At 41.6% G+C, this 17,259-nt stretch overlaps 1 protein-coding gene across 3 annotated transcripts in view; it reads right to left on the reverse strand.

Moving 5' to 3' along the window:
- UHRF2 (ubiquitin like with PHD and ring finger domains 2) overlaps window positions 1–17,259 on the reverse strand; it is a 190,294-nt gene that overhangs the window by 111,092 nt on the left and 61,943 nt on the right. For all 3 annotated transcript variants that reach the window (XM_032786058.2, XM_032786059.2, XM_032786061.2), the window contains exon 3: window positions 11,012–11,274. In XM_032786058.2, coding sequence (XP_032641949.1) covers window positions 11,012–11,274 — 263 coding nt within the window. The remainder of the gene's footprint in view (window positions 1–11,011; window positions 11,275–17,259) is intronic.

The raw sequence follows: 17,259 nt of genomic DNA on the forward strand, positions 1-17,259 counted from the left end.
TTGAGGATTTCAATAACTCAGTCATGGGTTAGGGGTTGTTATAAATGTGTATGGGTAGGGTTTTGTGGCCTGCCTTGTGCAGGAGGTCAGAATAGATGATCATATTGGTCCCTTCTGAGCTATGAGTCTATGAATTGTCATGTGAAAATAGGCATCCACTGGAGCACACAAACACCTACAGTGGAATGGACATGTGAAATCAATCCCTTTTTCATGTGTCCAAGGTAGATTAACTTGTTTCTTGTGTAAGCAAGGGCTGGGATAAAATTAAACAAGAACAAAGATGTGTACTGAAGAAGAAGGTTATTTCCATTTGCCACCTCTCAAATTATTATGCAACTTTTCGCAGTGGATTGGTCTAGTTTTATAAAAGGTGGGTAAATTAAACAGATCTGCCTCCCATAGAGCCAAAAAAAATTTCAGCTGCACTGAGGTTTACAATCCCAAAGGCCTGTTTCCGAAAATACTATCAGGCGTAGGGCTAATTATTATGAATAAATAATAATTTGTACTTCTATTCTGAAGTCTGACTTCTAATATGAAGAATGATGGAATTCTATCAACCAGTAAGTTCCCTAGCCTCAAAAATCTCCTTCCACCACAACAACAAAAAACAAAACAGAAGAGGTACGAAGAGAAAGGATAAAACAGATCATACCCATTTCAGGTTTAGATCACAGACCTCAGACTGTATGCCTACTTTTATCTGGCTTTATTTTTAAAAAATACAGCTTATTTATACACCTCTAAACACAAGACTATAAAATCTAGACTTCAATTACTGTGGTAAAATACACTCTGGTGTTAGGACGGAAAAAAATGTAGGGCAGTGTAAATGAGCAGATACCATACAAAGGAACGAAAAAAAATCTTTCAAGAACACAAACTAAGAAAACATCACAAAATTTTCTCAATTATTTTCACTACAGAAAGTAGACTATCAGAATCCTAATACAAGAACTATTCTTAGACTCAAATGAGGCTTGTAAAAGGTGTTCTCTTCTTTATAGCCTCTCTTCTTTTTAAAGCTTCTATCATAACCTTCCAGAGAAAACAGAAGTTGTGTGCTTTTCAGCAGATTTCCTACCTATATAATACATACTCCTGAGAGCATTCTACTCCAAAAAATTAAAAATTCTGCACACATTTTAAAATTTGGCAAATTTTGTTTGTCAAATAAATGTGGGAAGTTCGAGCATGGCATTTGGGAGCATAGGCCACTGGCTTCACAGAGGTGGGAGATCACTGTGCAGCTTCCCCACCCCGAGACGCGATGAGGCTGCACTCAACCCTGACACAGCACAAGAGCCGAGCATGCCCAGCACAAGGGCCCAAAAACACCCCAGGGCCCTGCCCCTCTATGCCAAGTGCACTAAGTGTGGGCAGGCAGGCTCAGCAAGGCAGGATCTCAGTGTGGAGGAGCTTAGTGTAGGGGGAATCCAGGTGTGGGTTGAGAGGGCTCTGTGTGGGGCAATCTGCATGCGGGTGGCTCAGCGGGGGATCCATGTGCAGGGAGCACTGGATGCACAGAGGCTTGTTGTGGGGTTCTGGTGCAATGGTAATGGGACTCTTCAGGGGGTCCAGGTGAAGGTGATTGAGGCTCAGCAGGGGTGAGGTGTTTGAGTGGGGAGGAACAGAGCTTGGCAGGGAGGTGTGGGCTCAGTGGTGGGGTCCAGATGCTAGTGGGGTGGGGATCCAGATGCAGCTGGTTGGTGCTCAGTACAAGGGGGATCCAGGTGCAGCAGGAATGAGGCTCATCAGGGTGGTTATGGGTGTGCAGGGGTGAGGCTCGGTCAGTGCAGGAATTGTGAGGGGAGGGGGAAAAAGTTTGCAGAGCTTCCTATAGCTGGGGGAGAAATCTGAGGGTTGGTCTGACATAACCCCAGATGCCAAGCAGGGAAAGAGGAAGTCCCGTCCTCTGCAGCCCATCCAGGACTAGCAGCTGAACCCAGAGCAGGGTGTTAGTCACCAGCGGGGTTTTCCCCCGTCCCACCACCAGCTCCACAGTGATTTACATCTCTGCCAGCTGCCTTGGGCACCCAAAACATACTGGTAAGGAGGGTTGCATGACTGCTCTTGTGGCTTTCCTCTGCTTCCACATCAGAAAGTCATTCTTCTGCGGGGAAGCAAAGAAATCTGTGGGGGACATAAATTCTGTGTATGCACAGTGGCGCAGAATTCCCCCAGGAGTAAATACACTACTGACAGTGGGCTAAATTCTACTCTTGAGTACAATCACACTGCAGTTAAATGCTTCTCGCTGGCCCGTGTCAGCCAATTCAGGCTCATAATACAAGGCTGTTTAATTGCAGTGTAGATGTTTGGTCTTGAGCTCAAGCCTGAGCCTTGGGACTACACGAGGGGGAGAGTCCCAGAGCCCTGACGCCAGCCGGAGTCTGAACTGTAATTAAACACCTTGTAGACCGAGCTGCCCTCCCCCTAACCCAAATGAGCTGATATGGGCTGGCTGTGGGTGTTTAATTTCAGTGCAGACATACCCTTAGTTGTACCACTAAGTTTGGCTTAACTAAGTTGTAGAAAATTTGGTATAGTAACCTCAAGCTACAAAAGTTCTTTAAAAATTATATTCAAAGGGCTCCAGTGTGGTTTTATTTACGTTATAAACTTAGCATAGAATATTTAAAAAGGAGAAAAACAAAAAAGGTATAATAAGGATCCAATATTCAATAGATATTGCACAAAAATAAACCTTTTCTTTGTTAGCTGTATCCTTACTGAATCCACTTCTAATTTTAAATCTTAATACTAGCATAGCAAAATTCTCATGTGGTCTCACATCTCTATGGAAACGTTTCTTAGCAATCAGTTGTCCATGAAGAAAGATTCCAGTCCTCCCTGGCCACAGGCAATATTTGAGCATTCCTAGCATGGTGATATAGAGAACTGTATTAACCCTATGTCACTATACAAAAATTTTTTCCTGGTACCAAGGAATTCCAGAGCATCCTTTAACCCTTTTCCCATCCACCATCAGAAACTGCTGTAACAAAGAGAAGACTCAAAATTCACATACTGAAACCAAAACAGGAGATCAGAACTTTTCTGCTAGAACAATATATAGTGTCCGTTCCAAAATTCAATGTGTTACAACTCATTTAATTTTCCCCATATTTGTAATCTAAAGAAAACCAAAGTTCATTACAAATTTTTTTAAAAAAGGAGTTTTTAAATACACAATCAGAACTGAAGAATGTGTCACACACTTAACTTAATAATAATGTCAGAGCAGATCTTCAAAATTAAAGATCTTCGCAACTTGTAAATTAAGGGTGTATTCTACAGTATCTTTCCACAGCCCCCACTAACATTTTTCTTAACCATTTCATTTTTAAAAATAAATGTTAAATGTTCTATTACTTCACATTAACACTACCAAATGGAAAGGAATTTTGGTTCTTGGTTTGTCTGCCATTAAGTGAATTTGGACTTACAAGTATCTCTTTCACCAACCACAGGTAGAGACCTCATCACCCGCAAACCCAACCCCTCAGATCTGTTCCTCTTTACCAGTTCAGCTATTCACCATTATGGTAATCTAAAACAGGGTTTCCCAACCTGTGGGATGGGACCCAAAACTGGGTCGACAGGATGTTTCAAAGGATTACATGACATCTCCTATGGGTCCTGTCCCACAGGGCTGGCTGGGCTTGCTTCCCTGCTCCAGGCACTGAAACCTCTGGGGCCCCAGCACCACTTAGGTTTGGCCGAGATGTTATGACAACAGAAGTCCAAGTAAGCCAAATCTGAGTGAGAGGCACTGCACCCCAACCAGGTCACAACTCCACTCAGATAAATTTGATCCAGTCACGGGGGACAGGGCCAAACCTGACTGGCACCGCATCCCCAGAGGTTGCAATGCCTGGAGCAGAGAGCCAAGTCTAGCCAGCCCCACAGCACAGGAGCTGCAACTGTGGGGTGAATATCGGGCAGCAACCAACTTCCCCTCCCCTCCCAGTGGGCAGGACCCAACTGAAACCACGCTAGGGCCTCCACCCCCAAATTGTTTACAGGGTCACGACAGGCCATAAACATTTACAAATGGATCCTGAGCACAAAAAAAGGTTTAGAACCACTGATCTAAAAGACATAGCTGTCTCTTCCTTCAGGTACAGATATAGGTACTGGAGTTCATAAGTAAAGCTACGAGTGTGTCATGTAGGTCATGGAAATCATGGATACCGTGACTTCCATGGTTTCTGCAGCAGCAGCACTTTGGGTGTGTGGGAAGAGGTTCAGGACTAGGAGCAGGAGGTTGGAGTGGGCAGAGGGGCACATATCTTGGCGTGGGTGGCTCCCTGGCTCCCACTGGCATGGCCCTGAGCTCCTAGGCAGAGGGTTCAGGGGACTCCGCACACTGCCCACACTGGGCAGCTCCCGTTGGCTTTGGTTCCTGGACAATGCGAGCTGTGCAGCCGGTGGCTGTGGTGGGAGCAGTGCACAAAGCCCCTTAGCCCTGCCTCCACTGCAGGGACATGTGGCGCCAGAAAGGGAGCCCCTGCCGGCCCCGCCAACCCTCCCTCTCCCCAGCACCAACGGGGTCTGAGGCCAACTCCCCCCACGGCACCCCTGGTTTTAATTAGGGGTATATAGTAAAAGTCACGGACTAGTCATTTTTGTTTACAGCCCGTGACCTGTCCATGACTTTTACTAAAAATACCCGTGAATAGAACACAGCTTTACTTATAAGTTTTTCTGAATACCTAAAACTGATTACTCCTTCCTTCACCTTATTTATTATTGTTTGCAGGAGAAGGTCAAGCACTCTCAGTCACGACGGAGCTCTTTTTCAGACAAATATCAGTATAGTCCAGTTACCCAAGAGGTTTCTTTGAGTTCTGAAATCTCGGGGAGGATTTCTTGAGCAACTGCTAGAAACTGACACACCCATCCCTCTGTTTAGCATGACAGTAGTAGTAGCAACCGAAGCAATGCTTCATCTCTGCTCTTCGCAGAATTTCCTATTTAGTACGTCCAGGAGCAGTCAGCCAAGGGCTGATCCGCCCGTCATGGATTCATCTTTCCCAGACTGAGGAAGAGGTCTTCAACGATACAACGAAAGACCCCTGACTGACACACCAATACCCAAGTAATCAGAATTATAGATGCCAAAACTATTGGATTGCAAAGCATAGATGGTACTCCAAGTTCAGGGCAAGTGGAACCTCCAAGAATCTCAACACAGAATCAATTTACCAGATTTAAAACAAGCTATGCAATGCAATGCACATCTGGCTCCCAAAAATTCGCTTCTAATGCATGTTTATACACATGGAAAGCAACACCACCACCACTATGGTATATCTGATTGATCAAGGTGAAACAAAAAGAGGCTTACGCAGTGACTCAACTGAAGAGACGCTGTCAATCAAGACAATCTATAACAAAAGCACCTATCAGTTTGACTGCCTAAACAAACACCATCAAAGCAGGAAATGGAATTATATTAAAGCACTTAATAGAGACGTGATTGTTTCTCCAAGTGGTCTTCTATGCTACCCAAGGAAACAGTGAAGTTTTGCTGCTGACACCAGTATCCCTAGGTCTGCAGAGAAGGCATACTGTCATTGTCCTGGACACGATGTTTGGCTTATGCCTTCCCCTCCACCTCTTTTCTGACTGCCAAGATGGCCAGTGCCAAGCAAAGACAATCATCACTCATACTGATCCAGATGTCTGTGGTTCCTAAATAGACATCTGAATAAGTCTCATCAACCATGGATCCTTCTGGAGATTACATTCACCAAAGCAATCTTACTAACAAAGATCCTTCAACATGAGACATACTGCCTGGAACCTGAGTGATATCACCTCCTTTATAAGGACTATTCCCAGAATCTATATTTCTTACTAAATCCAGAAAGGCATCAATTAATCAAGTTTACAGAGGATTTGGGGAACACAGTCCTACTGTTATGCACAAAAGGAGGTACATTTCCTACATCTCTTCACTAAAGAGATCTAGGAGAAATTTCAAGATTACTTTGGTTTGGGGTTTCAAGTCCAATTCATCAGAAAGTGCAAGTCTCAGAAACTTTGAGATCTCACTAATAAAATTCCAACATATTGCTTCAGCTATACATTTCCAGATTGCATAGGTAAGTTTCTCAAAGACATCTACCTCACCCACTATTAGGAAACCTCAGCTTCATATTACCAATACCCAATAACACTCACTCTCAGCCAATGGGAGAAGCATCCCTGTCAAGATGGTTTTCCTCTTGGCAGTCTTTTCAGCTAGAAGAGTGGGCAAACTTGGGACACAATTCAAAAAGCCCTTATCTACCATTTTTCTTGACAGGATAGTCTTTATGCCACTTCCTGCATTTGTTTCTAAGGGGAATACAGCTTTTCACTTGGATCAAAGTGAAAACAGGCATTCACATGGCACTGTTGTCGCCAACATTGCAAGATATTTATGTACCAGATATGTTTAACTCTCATACGCCACTTTATGCTTCGGCCAGCATTCCACAGGACGTGTGTATGTAGATGACATGCATTTTTTTAAAAAAGTGTTAATTAAATTTGTGACTAAACCCTTTAGGGGGGATTGTATGTCTCCTGCTCTGTGGTTTTACCCACATTCTGCCATATATTTCATGTTATGGCAGTCTTGGATGACGACCCAGCTCAATTTAATAATGCTTTCACTGCAGACTTGACAAAATGCAAAAAAAAGGTACTATTGTGGGATTTCTAAAGATAGCTACAGCACTTGACCCAAGATTTAAGAATCTGAAGTACCTTCCAAAATTCGAAGAGGGATGCGGTGTGGAACATGCTGTCAGAAGTCTTAAGAGCAACACTGCGATGCAGAAACTACAGAAAATTTCTGTTGGTGGCATCTGACTCAGATGATGAAAATGAACATGCATCAGCACTGCTGTGGATCAATATCGAGCAGAACCAGTCATCCGCATGGAAACACATCCTCTGGAGTGGTGATCGAAGCATACAAACGTTTACATATCTGGCACATAAATACGTTGCAATACCAGCTACAAGAGTACCATGTGAACATCTGTTCTCACTTTCAGGTAACACTGTAAATAAGAAGCAGGCACCATTATCTCCCATAAATGTAAACAGATTTGTTTGTTTTAGCATTTGGCTGACCAAGAAATAGGATTGAGTAGACTTCTTGTCTCTAAAGTTTTGTTTTATTTTAGAGTGCAATTTAAAAAAAAAAGTCTACATTTGTAAATTTCACAACAAAGATTGTACTATAGCACTTGTATGTGTGACTTGAAAAATGCTATTCCTTTTGTTTATCTTTTTTACAGTGAAAATATTTAATAAAAATGTAAAGTAAGCACTGTACACTTTGCATTATGTGTTGTAACTGAAATCAGTATATTTGAAAAAGTAAAAAAACAAAAATATTTATATTATAATGTAACTGTGTGATTAATCGTGATTAACTCAAAACAAATTAACTCACAAAAAAGAATCACTTTAGTTAATTGCAATTAATTGACAGCCCTAGTATAAGTCTATTTAAATATAACAAGGCCTTAGAGGAAATCCAATAGACACTTTTGTTCTGTGTCTGTACAGTGCCTAGCACAACAGGGTCCTGGTTCCTGACTAGAGCTGCTAGACACTACGAAAACACAAATAATGATGCTAATTTTATATAGGGGACAGAGTACACAGCTAATATTTTCCACCCAGAAAAATATTTTGTCAGCTATTTTTCAGGTCTTCAGATGTCTATTGAAGACCCCCACGTGAAGACAAGGCTCATTTGGCCAGGTGCAACAACTATTTCAGGGGTAGAGCAGGACCATACAATAAAAACGGTCTTGCAGCTCCATGGTCTTAAGCTAACTTCCTTTACTTGGCTCACACAAGACAGTATTTTTAGCCTCATATGGCACACTTTTTGAATAAAGGGTCTTTTAGTTTCAATTCTGTGTTCTGCAATAAATCCTTTAAAAAAGAAAAAAAGTAGGTTGGTGGATAAAATGTTGGTTTGGTTCTCATGACTATTCCCCTCCCTCCTCCCCCAGTTTTCTTGGAGGATTTTTATAACTGTTTGTTATTTCCCATCAGTACTAGACTAATGGAACAGTGGGTACCCACATAGGAGAAAGGTAAAATTAGTTTCCTTACCTGTATTGTTCCCACTGTTCCATTAGAACCCACCCTGTGCTTATATAATTGTTGTTCTAAGCCTCAATGACTTGAAAGAGCACAGGAATAAACATTTCTGGTTTGATAGGAGGAGATCTAGAGAGTGAGTAAGAGAAAGTGTTTTTAGTGAAGCACTTCAATTGTTAATCCTTTTATAAAATTACATATATTTATATATAAGTCCCAGCTGGGAAAAATGTGGGAGCTGACAATCAACTGAGATGGGGGAAGATAAGAGGGATCTTGAGTCTACCTCAAAAGCATGGAAAGAAGGCTGAGAGAACAGGAGTACTGGCCTAACAGAAAAGATAATGCCTACTTGGACAAAGAAAATTATTGGCAAGATAAACTAATTTTCAATGGTGTCTAATGGTCAGACTTTCACGTGCCTCAAAAGACTATCCACTGGGATATGGATATGACCATGCTAACTCCATTTATATTTTAAGGCAAGTTCAATTAGTGTGAAGATACGCTCTGACACAACATTGTCAGACTGTGAAATTTGTAGAAAAAAATTACATTTGTTCGACTGTTCTACTAAAAAGGATGGAGGTCGATATAAACTCTTAGAAAAATACTGAGCGCTGCTTTCTATTTCTTCTATACGAATTTACTCTTGGATAGTGGTGGTATTTGCAGAGTATTTCAAATTTGTCTCTCTTTAATAAGGTCTTTGAGAGAGGGATATATTTTTGTTATATGTTTGTACAGTCCGCCTAGCACAACAGGAACCTAGTCCGTACCTGCAAATAAATGATAAAGATACATGTAGACACAATCTGTGGTTTGTCTAGATTCAGAAGAAGCCACCATTTAAAGAGGAACAGAAATCTTACTAAACTCTCTAATTACTGAACAATGTTCTGTATGTTTTTCCAAGCAGAAGAATAAGACCACATCACTTGATTAAAGCTGGACCTTGGTGGATTTGCACCACTCATCCTGATTACTAGATAGCTGTTTTGTCTGCCAGGGGATAACTTTATATCTGAAGTTTTCACTATTAACTGAAAAATGCAGAGATCTTGCTCTCCAGACAGCCTCAGAAAAACTGTGTTCTCAGAAGCTCACACTTTAAATATTTAGCAAGTTCATTCCAGTTAAAGTAGGTAATCATGACGTTCAGGCAATTTCAGACAGTTAAAAAAAGAAAATACAGTTATGACAGTCACTAGAAAGAATACAAACCTGCTGAAGATCATATTAAACGAAGCCAAAAGAGTTGATTGTCTCCACCTGCTAGAAATGCACAGCTAAACCTTATGGTACAGACAGCAGAGGAATAGAATTGAAATTGTGTTTGTCGTATGTCTGCACAAGTGACATCACGCATCCTATATCTTCTAATTCCAGGGCTGCCTCACCACTCCAGTAATTCTCTGACTCTCATGAATTGACAATAGCTGAGTGGATGAAACCATTTCCTTCAAGTGGTCACAAAAGCCATTTCCACAAATTTTTATGCTTTTGCTTGTGCCACCATCTCTCCTTTAAACAACTCTGTTCTATCTTAAAGTCAGTCAGTCTTAAAAATGGATCTTTGAAATCACAGAATGATTCACTTCTGTCTCACTATAGTGATATTTTAATCATATCTAGTGCTTTTAAGGTACTAAGCAGGATTTTCTCGTAGCTTTTTAATCTTACTGATTTTTTAAACTATAATATGGGAGGGGGAGAATTGTATTTTACATATATGGATACATGACTTGTTTATATAGATGCATATGTAAAAACTTAACTAACAGATGGCGCACAAAGATAAAACCTGAATGATCCTCAAGCATGAGCACATTAAAAAAAAACAACAACACTACTATCAGGAGTAGCTAAAAGTAGTTATGTTCAGGTCCTCAACAAATAGCAAATCAATTTTTACTTCTCCTAACAATAATTGTTTTATTGTATTATATTGAAAAAATAAAACTTAAAACAGACACTGCTGATTTAAAGTTCCTTTGAAACTCTAATGTTCTTCATCAATTTACCCTCAGCAAAGTATACCTCCTTTATACTCCTGTACAAGGATATGTGCATCATCCTCTACTATGAAGACTCAAAACACAAAAACACCATGTCTTAGTCTCAGCAAAGTAACGGAATATTCAACGTTATTCCTTTAGTTGCTAAAAGTCTGTTTAAACAGAAGGATGCTTTTAATATCTTGGTCCCAATTCTGTAAGCCAATGCACCAGTGAGGACTTGCGTAGAAAAATCCCATTAAACTCTATGGGACTCTGACACAGGGGTCTGCACTGGCACATTCATTGCAGGTTTCCATCTTTATTTCTTCACCCAATACCCTCATGCACATTGAAATTATGGAATTGCTTTCCATCCCTCAATTGAGGGATTGGCTGTAAAGATTTACATGAAAGGTAGACTGGTAACTCTGTGCATCAATATCACCCTTGAGTCAAATTCATCCAATTCAAGTACCAGATTTTGCTTCCATGAGAGTTTTGTCTCTCCATCTGGACTTCAATGGGAGTAATATAAATTTTAAAAAGGTATGCTTTACTTATATTCATGTCTTATGCAGCAAAACAGATACAGCAAATCTGATTTTTAATGTCACTTCCTTGTTAAGGGGAGGGTTTTAAGTTTCATAAAGGTGAGCCATAAAAGTTAAATACTTCATAGGAATTCAGGAGTAAGAAAAAAATTTCTCGTCATGCCCTAATTAGCCATTAAATCCAAAAGAAATGTGTTATGGCTTCTTAATACTGCTTTTTGGTTGTAATTTTGAACTTGCTCTCTCTAGAATCCAAGTTTCTTCAACAATATTCTTGGTTTACACAAACCAAACAAATTCACAGTGTGTCCTCATAACAATACCAGGAGCACTTACTCATCATACTTGATATGATAAATAGCATCTTCATCAGTGTCCATACAGTCTGAATAAGATGTTGAAGGTGCACTGTCCAAATTATTTGTATTTTCTCTAGAATGATCTTTGCTTAAGTTTCCATTAGTCCTTCTGTAAGTATTGCCACTTTTTGCTTGAGCTTTACCATTCTTATGTCCTTTTGTTGCTCGGGTTACATTTTCTATGTGAGCTTCAAACCAGGCTCCAATGCTGACATCACGGGCATCCACCAATTCATTTATCTAAAAATGAAATTTTGACAAGGAGTTAATGTTTATTGCCTAAAAATCAGGTTAAATGGGAAAAAGAACAACTGGCTAAACAACCTGGTCATTTTGAGCTAACCTGTACACTCAATTTGTGTAACTAAATTAAAAAAAAAAACACTACATTTATTTTTTATGCTTTTAGGATAGAATTTTAATATTTGACTCACCTGTAATAACATTTAACATGACTATTTATAAGTAATTCAACAAAAACCACTGTTAGGCAAGATAGATTTTTATAAGAAAAATTAGAACAGTAGTCTATCATCATTCTCCTCCTCCACAATATTGTTCCCAATCATCAATAAAGATTTATGCCTTTAGCAGCTGCCTTCCGAAGGGCAGGCACTCAGAATATTAGCTCACAAACTACAGAGTTTCTAAGACTTCACTGGTTCCTCAATAATGGAATAGTTATTTTTCCCATAGATGTTTCCTTTAATCCTGCACTACCCATGACTCCTCCAGCCAAGAGGAGTCAAGGAGAAAAGGCTCTCCAAACCTACCAAAGCTGTTACCACAGTTAACCAAGATTGAGATTTCCATGTATCTTACACCTCTAAGGGCTGGTCTACACTACCGCTTAAGTCCATGTGACTTATATCACTCAGGGGTGTGAAAGAGACTCCTCTGTGTGACACAAAAGTTACATCAACCTAAGCCAGGGGTCGGAAACCTTTCAGAAGTGGTGTGCCAAGTCTTCATTTATTCACTTTAATTTAAGGTTTCGCATACCAGTAATATATTTTAACATTCTTAGAAATCTATAATAGAAAACTAAACTATTGTTGTATGTAAAGTAAATAAGGTTTTTAAAATATTTAAGAAGCTTTATTTAAAATTAAATTAAAATGCAGAGCCCCCTAGACCCGTGGCCAGGAAGCGGGCAGTGTGAGTGCCACTGAAAAATCAGCTCATGTGCCGCCTTCGGCACGTGTGCCATAGGTTTCCTACCCCTGACCTAAGTGCTGTCCACACCAGAGCTATGTTAGCGGAAAATGCTCTCCCACTGACATTATTTCATCTCCACAAGAGGCAGAAGCTATGCCAACAGGAGAGCACTCTGTTGGCATAGTGTGTTTACAGCAGCACAACTGTGTCGATACAGCTGTGCCAATGTAGCACTGTAGGGTAGACTTGCCCACAGAAACACAACTCTGGACATAGCATTTCTAGCTTCTGTGAACTTGAACATGGAAATGAAATACAATTACTCAGAAATTGCACACTACCAAGCAACTAAGCTATTCCATAATATATTTCACTTAAAGTAGATAGATTGTTGACTAAAAATGTTACTTTGACAGTGCAAACTTGATTTCTCAATAAGTATAGATATTTGAAACATGAACCTGGATTCAAAACAGCATCTACAAAAATCTATAACTCTTAATAATGTAATACCCCCATCCACTCTGTACTCGAAGCAAAGAAATATTGTAGCAGTCTGATAGAATGGAGCTGTACCAAAACAAGAATGGCATATAAAGGAGAAATATATACTACCAAATTAAAAGTACATTCTAATACTGCTCAGACCAGGTTCAAGTTATTTAAACGAAACTTCTGAGATGCGGCTTTTTGTTCTTGCTGGGCCCATTTCAACTATTACCACTTTAACAGATGCTTTCCAGGGTTTTATTTAGTTTTAGTTATTTTGCCAAACATCTTTTTAAAAAGAAACGACACTTACGCCCCTTTCTTCTTCTGTAATAATACATTCCTTATATAAAGCATTCCCCCCCTTCCAAAACAAAAAATTTTCAAAGTAGGTATTATTGTCCCCATTTTACAAGTAGGGACACTGAAGCTAACACGCAACGACAGAAACAGCCCTTAACTACCCACTCGACAATACTGCCTCAAAGAGTAATCTTTTTGAACCTATGCAAACAACTCATTTAATATAAGAAAGGTGCAAAAATTTTTAGTAGTGATAGTAATTACTACTACTATTTCAACTGAGTGAGTATTTAAATACTTTGCAAGCACTAATGAAGGCACAGATCCTACCCTACAGAGCATAACAGACTAAGAATGGAGGATAAAGATGTAAAATACAAAAGACCACAGTGAGAACAGGTATCTATCATAGTAGTTACATGGTTTTGGTGTTCAAATAAAGAAGTTAATTCAGCGGTCCCCAACGCGGTGCCCGTGGGCGCCAAGGCACCCGCCGGGGCATTTATGTGCGCCCGCCTAGTGCCCAGCAGGGGAGAGAAGCTGCGGCCCCAAGAACTCAGGCTGCAGGCACCGGTGCTCTCTGTCCCTGGCAGGCACGGGGCTGCAGCTTTTCTCTGGCTTCTCTGGGGCTGCAGGCTGTGGGCACCGGTGTTCTGTCCCCAGCAGGCGCGGGACCGCGGCTTAAGCCAGAGAGAAACTGCTGCCCCATGGGGGACAGAGAACTCCAGGCTGCGGGTGCCGGTGCTCTCTGTTCCTGGCAGCCACGGGGCTGCAGCTTCTCTCCGGCTTCTCCGGGGCTACAGGCTGCGGACGCCAGCATTCTCTGTCTCTGGCAGATGTGGGGCTGCGGCTTCGAAACTGGAGAGAATGAAGCTGCAGGCTTCATTCTATGTTAAAGTAAGAATAATAAATATATTTGGACCAGCAGTTCAACAATTTTTTTACTTTTTTACACTTTTACTTTTTTTTTAAATAAGTAAGATGAAAACTGTTTATGATATTTATTTTGTAAAATATTTTGTAGATAAAAAGAGCAAATTCACATGGTAAGATGAAAGAGTAATTGCCAAATAATGTAAAATTATAAACAATTTTATATATAAATAATGTACATGTAAAATTACCCTTTTTATCTTATGGATTCATATATTATGTAACATTCAATATGTTTTTCAATTTAATGTACAAACAGAAGATAAGCCTTGAAAAATTGTTGGCGCCCACCACACTCTTCTGAAAACATGAATGTGCTACTGGCCACAAAAAGGTTGGGGACCACTGAATTAATTGATCGCTGGTCCCCTTTCTCTTCCCCCACTCCCAACCATTTTCCACAATTTAACCCTCTCATCTTTCTCTCATGTAAATTCCCAGCTTCCACTTTCTTCCAACATTCAATAGTTCTAACATGCGATAAATAAAATAGGTAAGTAGACGGCTTAGGTCTTGATCATCCCTCATTTTAAAAAAACAAACACATGGGGAGCTAGCTATGGAGGTGACCTTACTACATCATTCTTAGTCTCCATTATCCTGCACTTCCCCACTTTCATCTTACTGACAGCCAAGCTGTGAGGGAATGACATTACCACGGACTACCCCTGATTGCAGCTACTCCTGGAATTTCCTATGAGAGGAAGTTGTAACATAGGTCCAGACTGTATAAATTTTTCCAGTAAAAAATATCAGCAAAAAGGTAAGGAAGATAGCGAGAGTCCTGAGCACATTCCTCTCTCATTCTCTTCTCCCAGAGTAGCCCCCACCAATGTTCTCTCTAATTTTTTACGTCCACCAATATGGAAGTGATGTGTGGCAGGGGTGGGGCCGAAGGGCTTGGGAGGGGTCTCAGAACTAAGGCAGAGAGTTGGGATATGGGCTCTGGGGTGGGGCCAGGGATGAGGGTTTTGGGGTGCAGGAGGAGGCTCAGGGCAGAGGATTAGGGTGGGGGTTCTGGCGGGGGGTGCAAGCCGTACGGGGTAGCGGGGGAGGACAAGGGAAAGAACTCCTCCCAGGCTTTCCTTGCCACAGCAGCCCGGGGCAGCAGCATCTCTCCCCGCTGGGGGAGCTCCAGGGCCGGGGAAGCAGCGCTTCTCCCCATCTGCACAGCCCTTGATAGCCTGCTGCGTTCCCGCACCTGCACAACACTCTCCACTGGGTTTGGAAGGAAAGGGAGATGGAAGGCAAGGGTGACTCAGCCCACCTTCTGTGTGGAAGGGAGAATCCCAGCCTTAGCTCAGTTCTTGTGGAAACTGCAGAAAAAGTAACTACTTACAAAAGATTTTTAAAAAGGAGTATAATGGCTTTGTGCGGCAGCTACAGAAGGGCATTCCATGCACAAAATGTACTGTTGCAGAAAGCAGGGAGACAATTGTGAGATAAGCAAACAGGGCTACAAAGACTGGCATCACAAAGGATGCGAAATGATCTGATAAGACAAGAGGAAATAAATAAGAAGGGACAGAGTCGTTGTATAGGCCCCTGAAAGCAAACCCCAAATAAATCTGTTCTACTCTGTATAAAAAACTTATAAAGGGCAAACTCATCAATTGTCCACCCTCTGTAACACTGATAGAGAGATATGTACAGCTGTTTTCTCCCCCAGGTATTAATCACTTAATCTGCATTCAATAATAAACAAAGTGATTTTATTAAGAATAAAAAAGTAGGATTTAAGTGGTTTCAAGTAACAGAGAGAACAAAGTAAGTTACCAAGTAAAATAAAACAAAGCACCACAAATCTAAGCCTAATACATTTAAGAAGCTGAATACAGGTAAATCTCACCTTTAGAGATGTCCCAATAAGCTTCTTTCACAGACTTGACTCCTTCCTAGTCTGAGCCCAATCCTTTCTCCTGGTACAGTCTTTGTTCCAGCACGGGTGGTAAGTACGGGATTTCTCAAGACTGGACCCCTTTGTTCCACCCCCTTTTATAGCTTTAGCCCAAGACAGGACTCCTTTCTCTCTCTGGGTTCCCACCCCTTCTTCTAAATAGAAAAGCTCCAGGTTTAGGACTGATTCCAGTATCAGGTGACATGGTCACATGTCAGTGTAAGACCTCATTCTTTATTACCCGCAGGCTCGCCCGTAGGTCCACAAGAAGGCTTTCAAATAAACAAACCATCTACAGCCAATTGTCCTAGTAATGGGTACCATCAAGATTGTGGCCCACACTTTGCATAGTTACAACAGGACCTGACAGTTAACTTCATATTTCTAGTTTCAGGCCTTGGCTACACTCACACTTTACAGCGCTGCAAGTTTTGCGCTCAGGGGTATGAAAAAACACCCCCGAGCGCTGCAAGATACAGCGCTGTAAAGCGTCAGTGTAATCAGGGCGGCAGCGCTGGGAGCACAGCTCCCAGCGCTGCACGCTACACCCATAAAGGATGTGGTTTACATCCAGCACTGGGAGAGCTGTCTCCCAGCGCTGCCGCTCTGACCACACTCACACGCTTTGAAATTCAAAGTGTAGCCATACCCTTAGATACAAGAATGATACATTCGTACAAATAGGATGAGCACCCTCAGTAGATTATAAGCTTTGTAAGGATACCTTACAAGAGACCTTTTTCATAAAGCATATTCCAATTACATTATATTTACACTCCTAAGCATATGTCGGAGCCCAACGGCTTCTGGCCTAAGATGGCGGCCTGCAGGGCCTTAAGATGGTGTCTGTATGGCCAATTGTAGGTCATCCAAAGGTCACACTAGCACTGTGTGTTACCTTAAGGGCCGTGTGCAGATTCCCGCTCTTTTTGCCTGGTCACCTAAAGGTTAGGTTAGGGCCGTGTGCAGCCTTCTGCTCTTCTGCCCAGCAACCCAGGGGTCAGGTTAGTGCCGTGTGCATACCACCTAAGTGCCTTGTGCAAAGGGGCCCACTCTGACCAATGGTAAGACAGTTCACAAGGTCAGACTAGGGTTGTGTGCAAACCTAGGCTAGTGTGCTGTGTGCAGCTTCTAGCAGCTTCTTGTGTGCCGTCTGCAAAATCTGCCCACGTAGGGGGCAACAGCTCGGAACCTGGAGGATGGGGGAGCTAGGGACCAATCAAATTGTGCCATGTGTGTTTCAGTCCCTGGAATAAAACTATGCCTCAAGCCAGGGTCTGTTGGGAGTGTCCGTTAACTGACTGAAGGACCTGATCAACCCTTCAGTTGGGGGCTCCCCACGTTATAGCCAGCTCGGGACGTGTGTTTTATTCAGTTCTTGGGACTTGCTGCCCATGCTACTTATTTTATTTCTTGGGTTCTACCCCCAGTTACTAATTAGCACC

Source organism: Chelonoidis abingdonii, chromosome 6, assembly GCF_003597395.2.
Source record: "Chelonoidis abingdonii isolate Lonesome George chromosome 6, CheloAbing_2.0, whole genome shotgun sequence".
Taxonomy (NCBI): domain Eukaryota; kingdom Metazoa; phylum Chordata; order Testudines; family Testudinidae; genus Chelonoidis; species Chelonoidis abingdonii.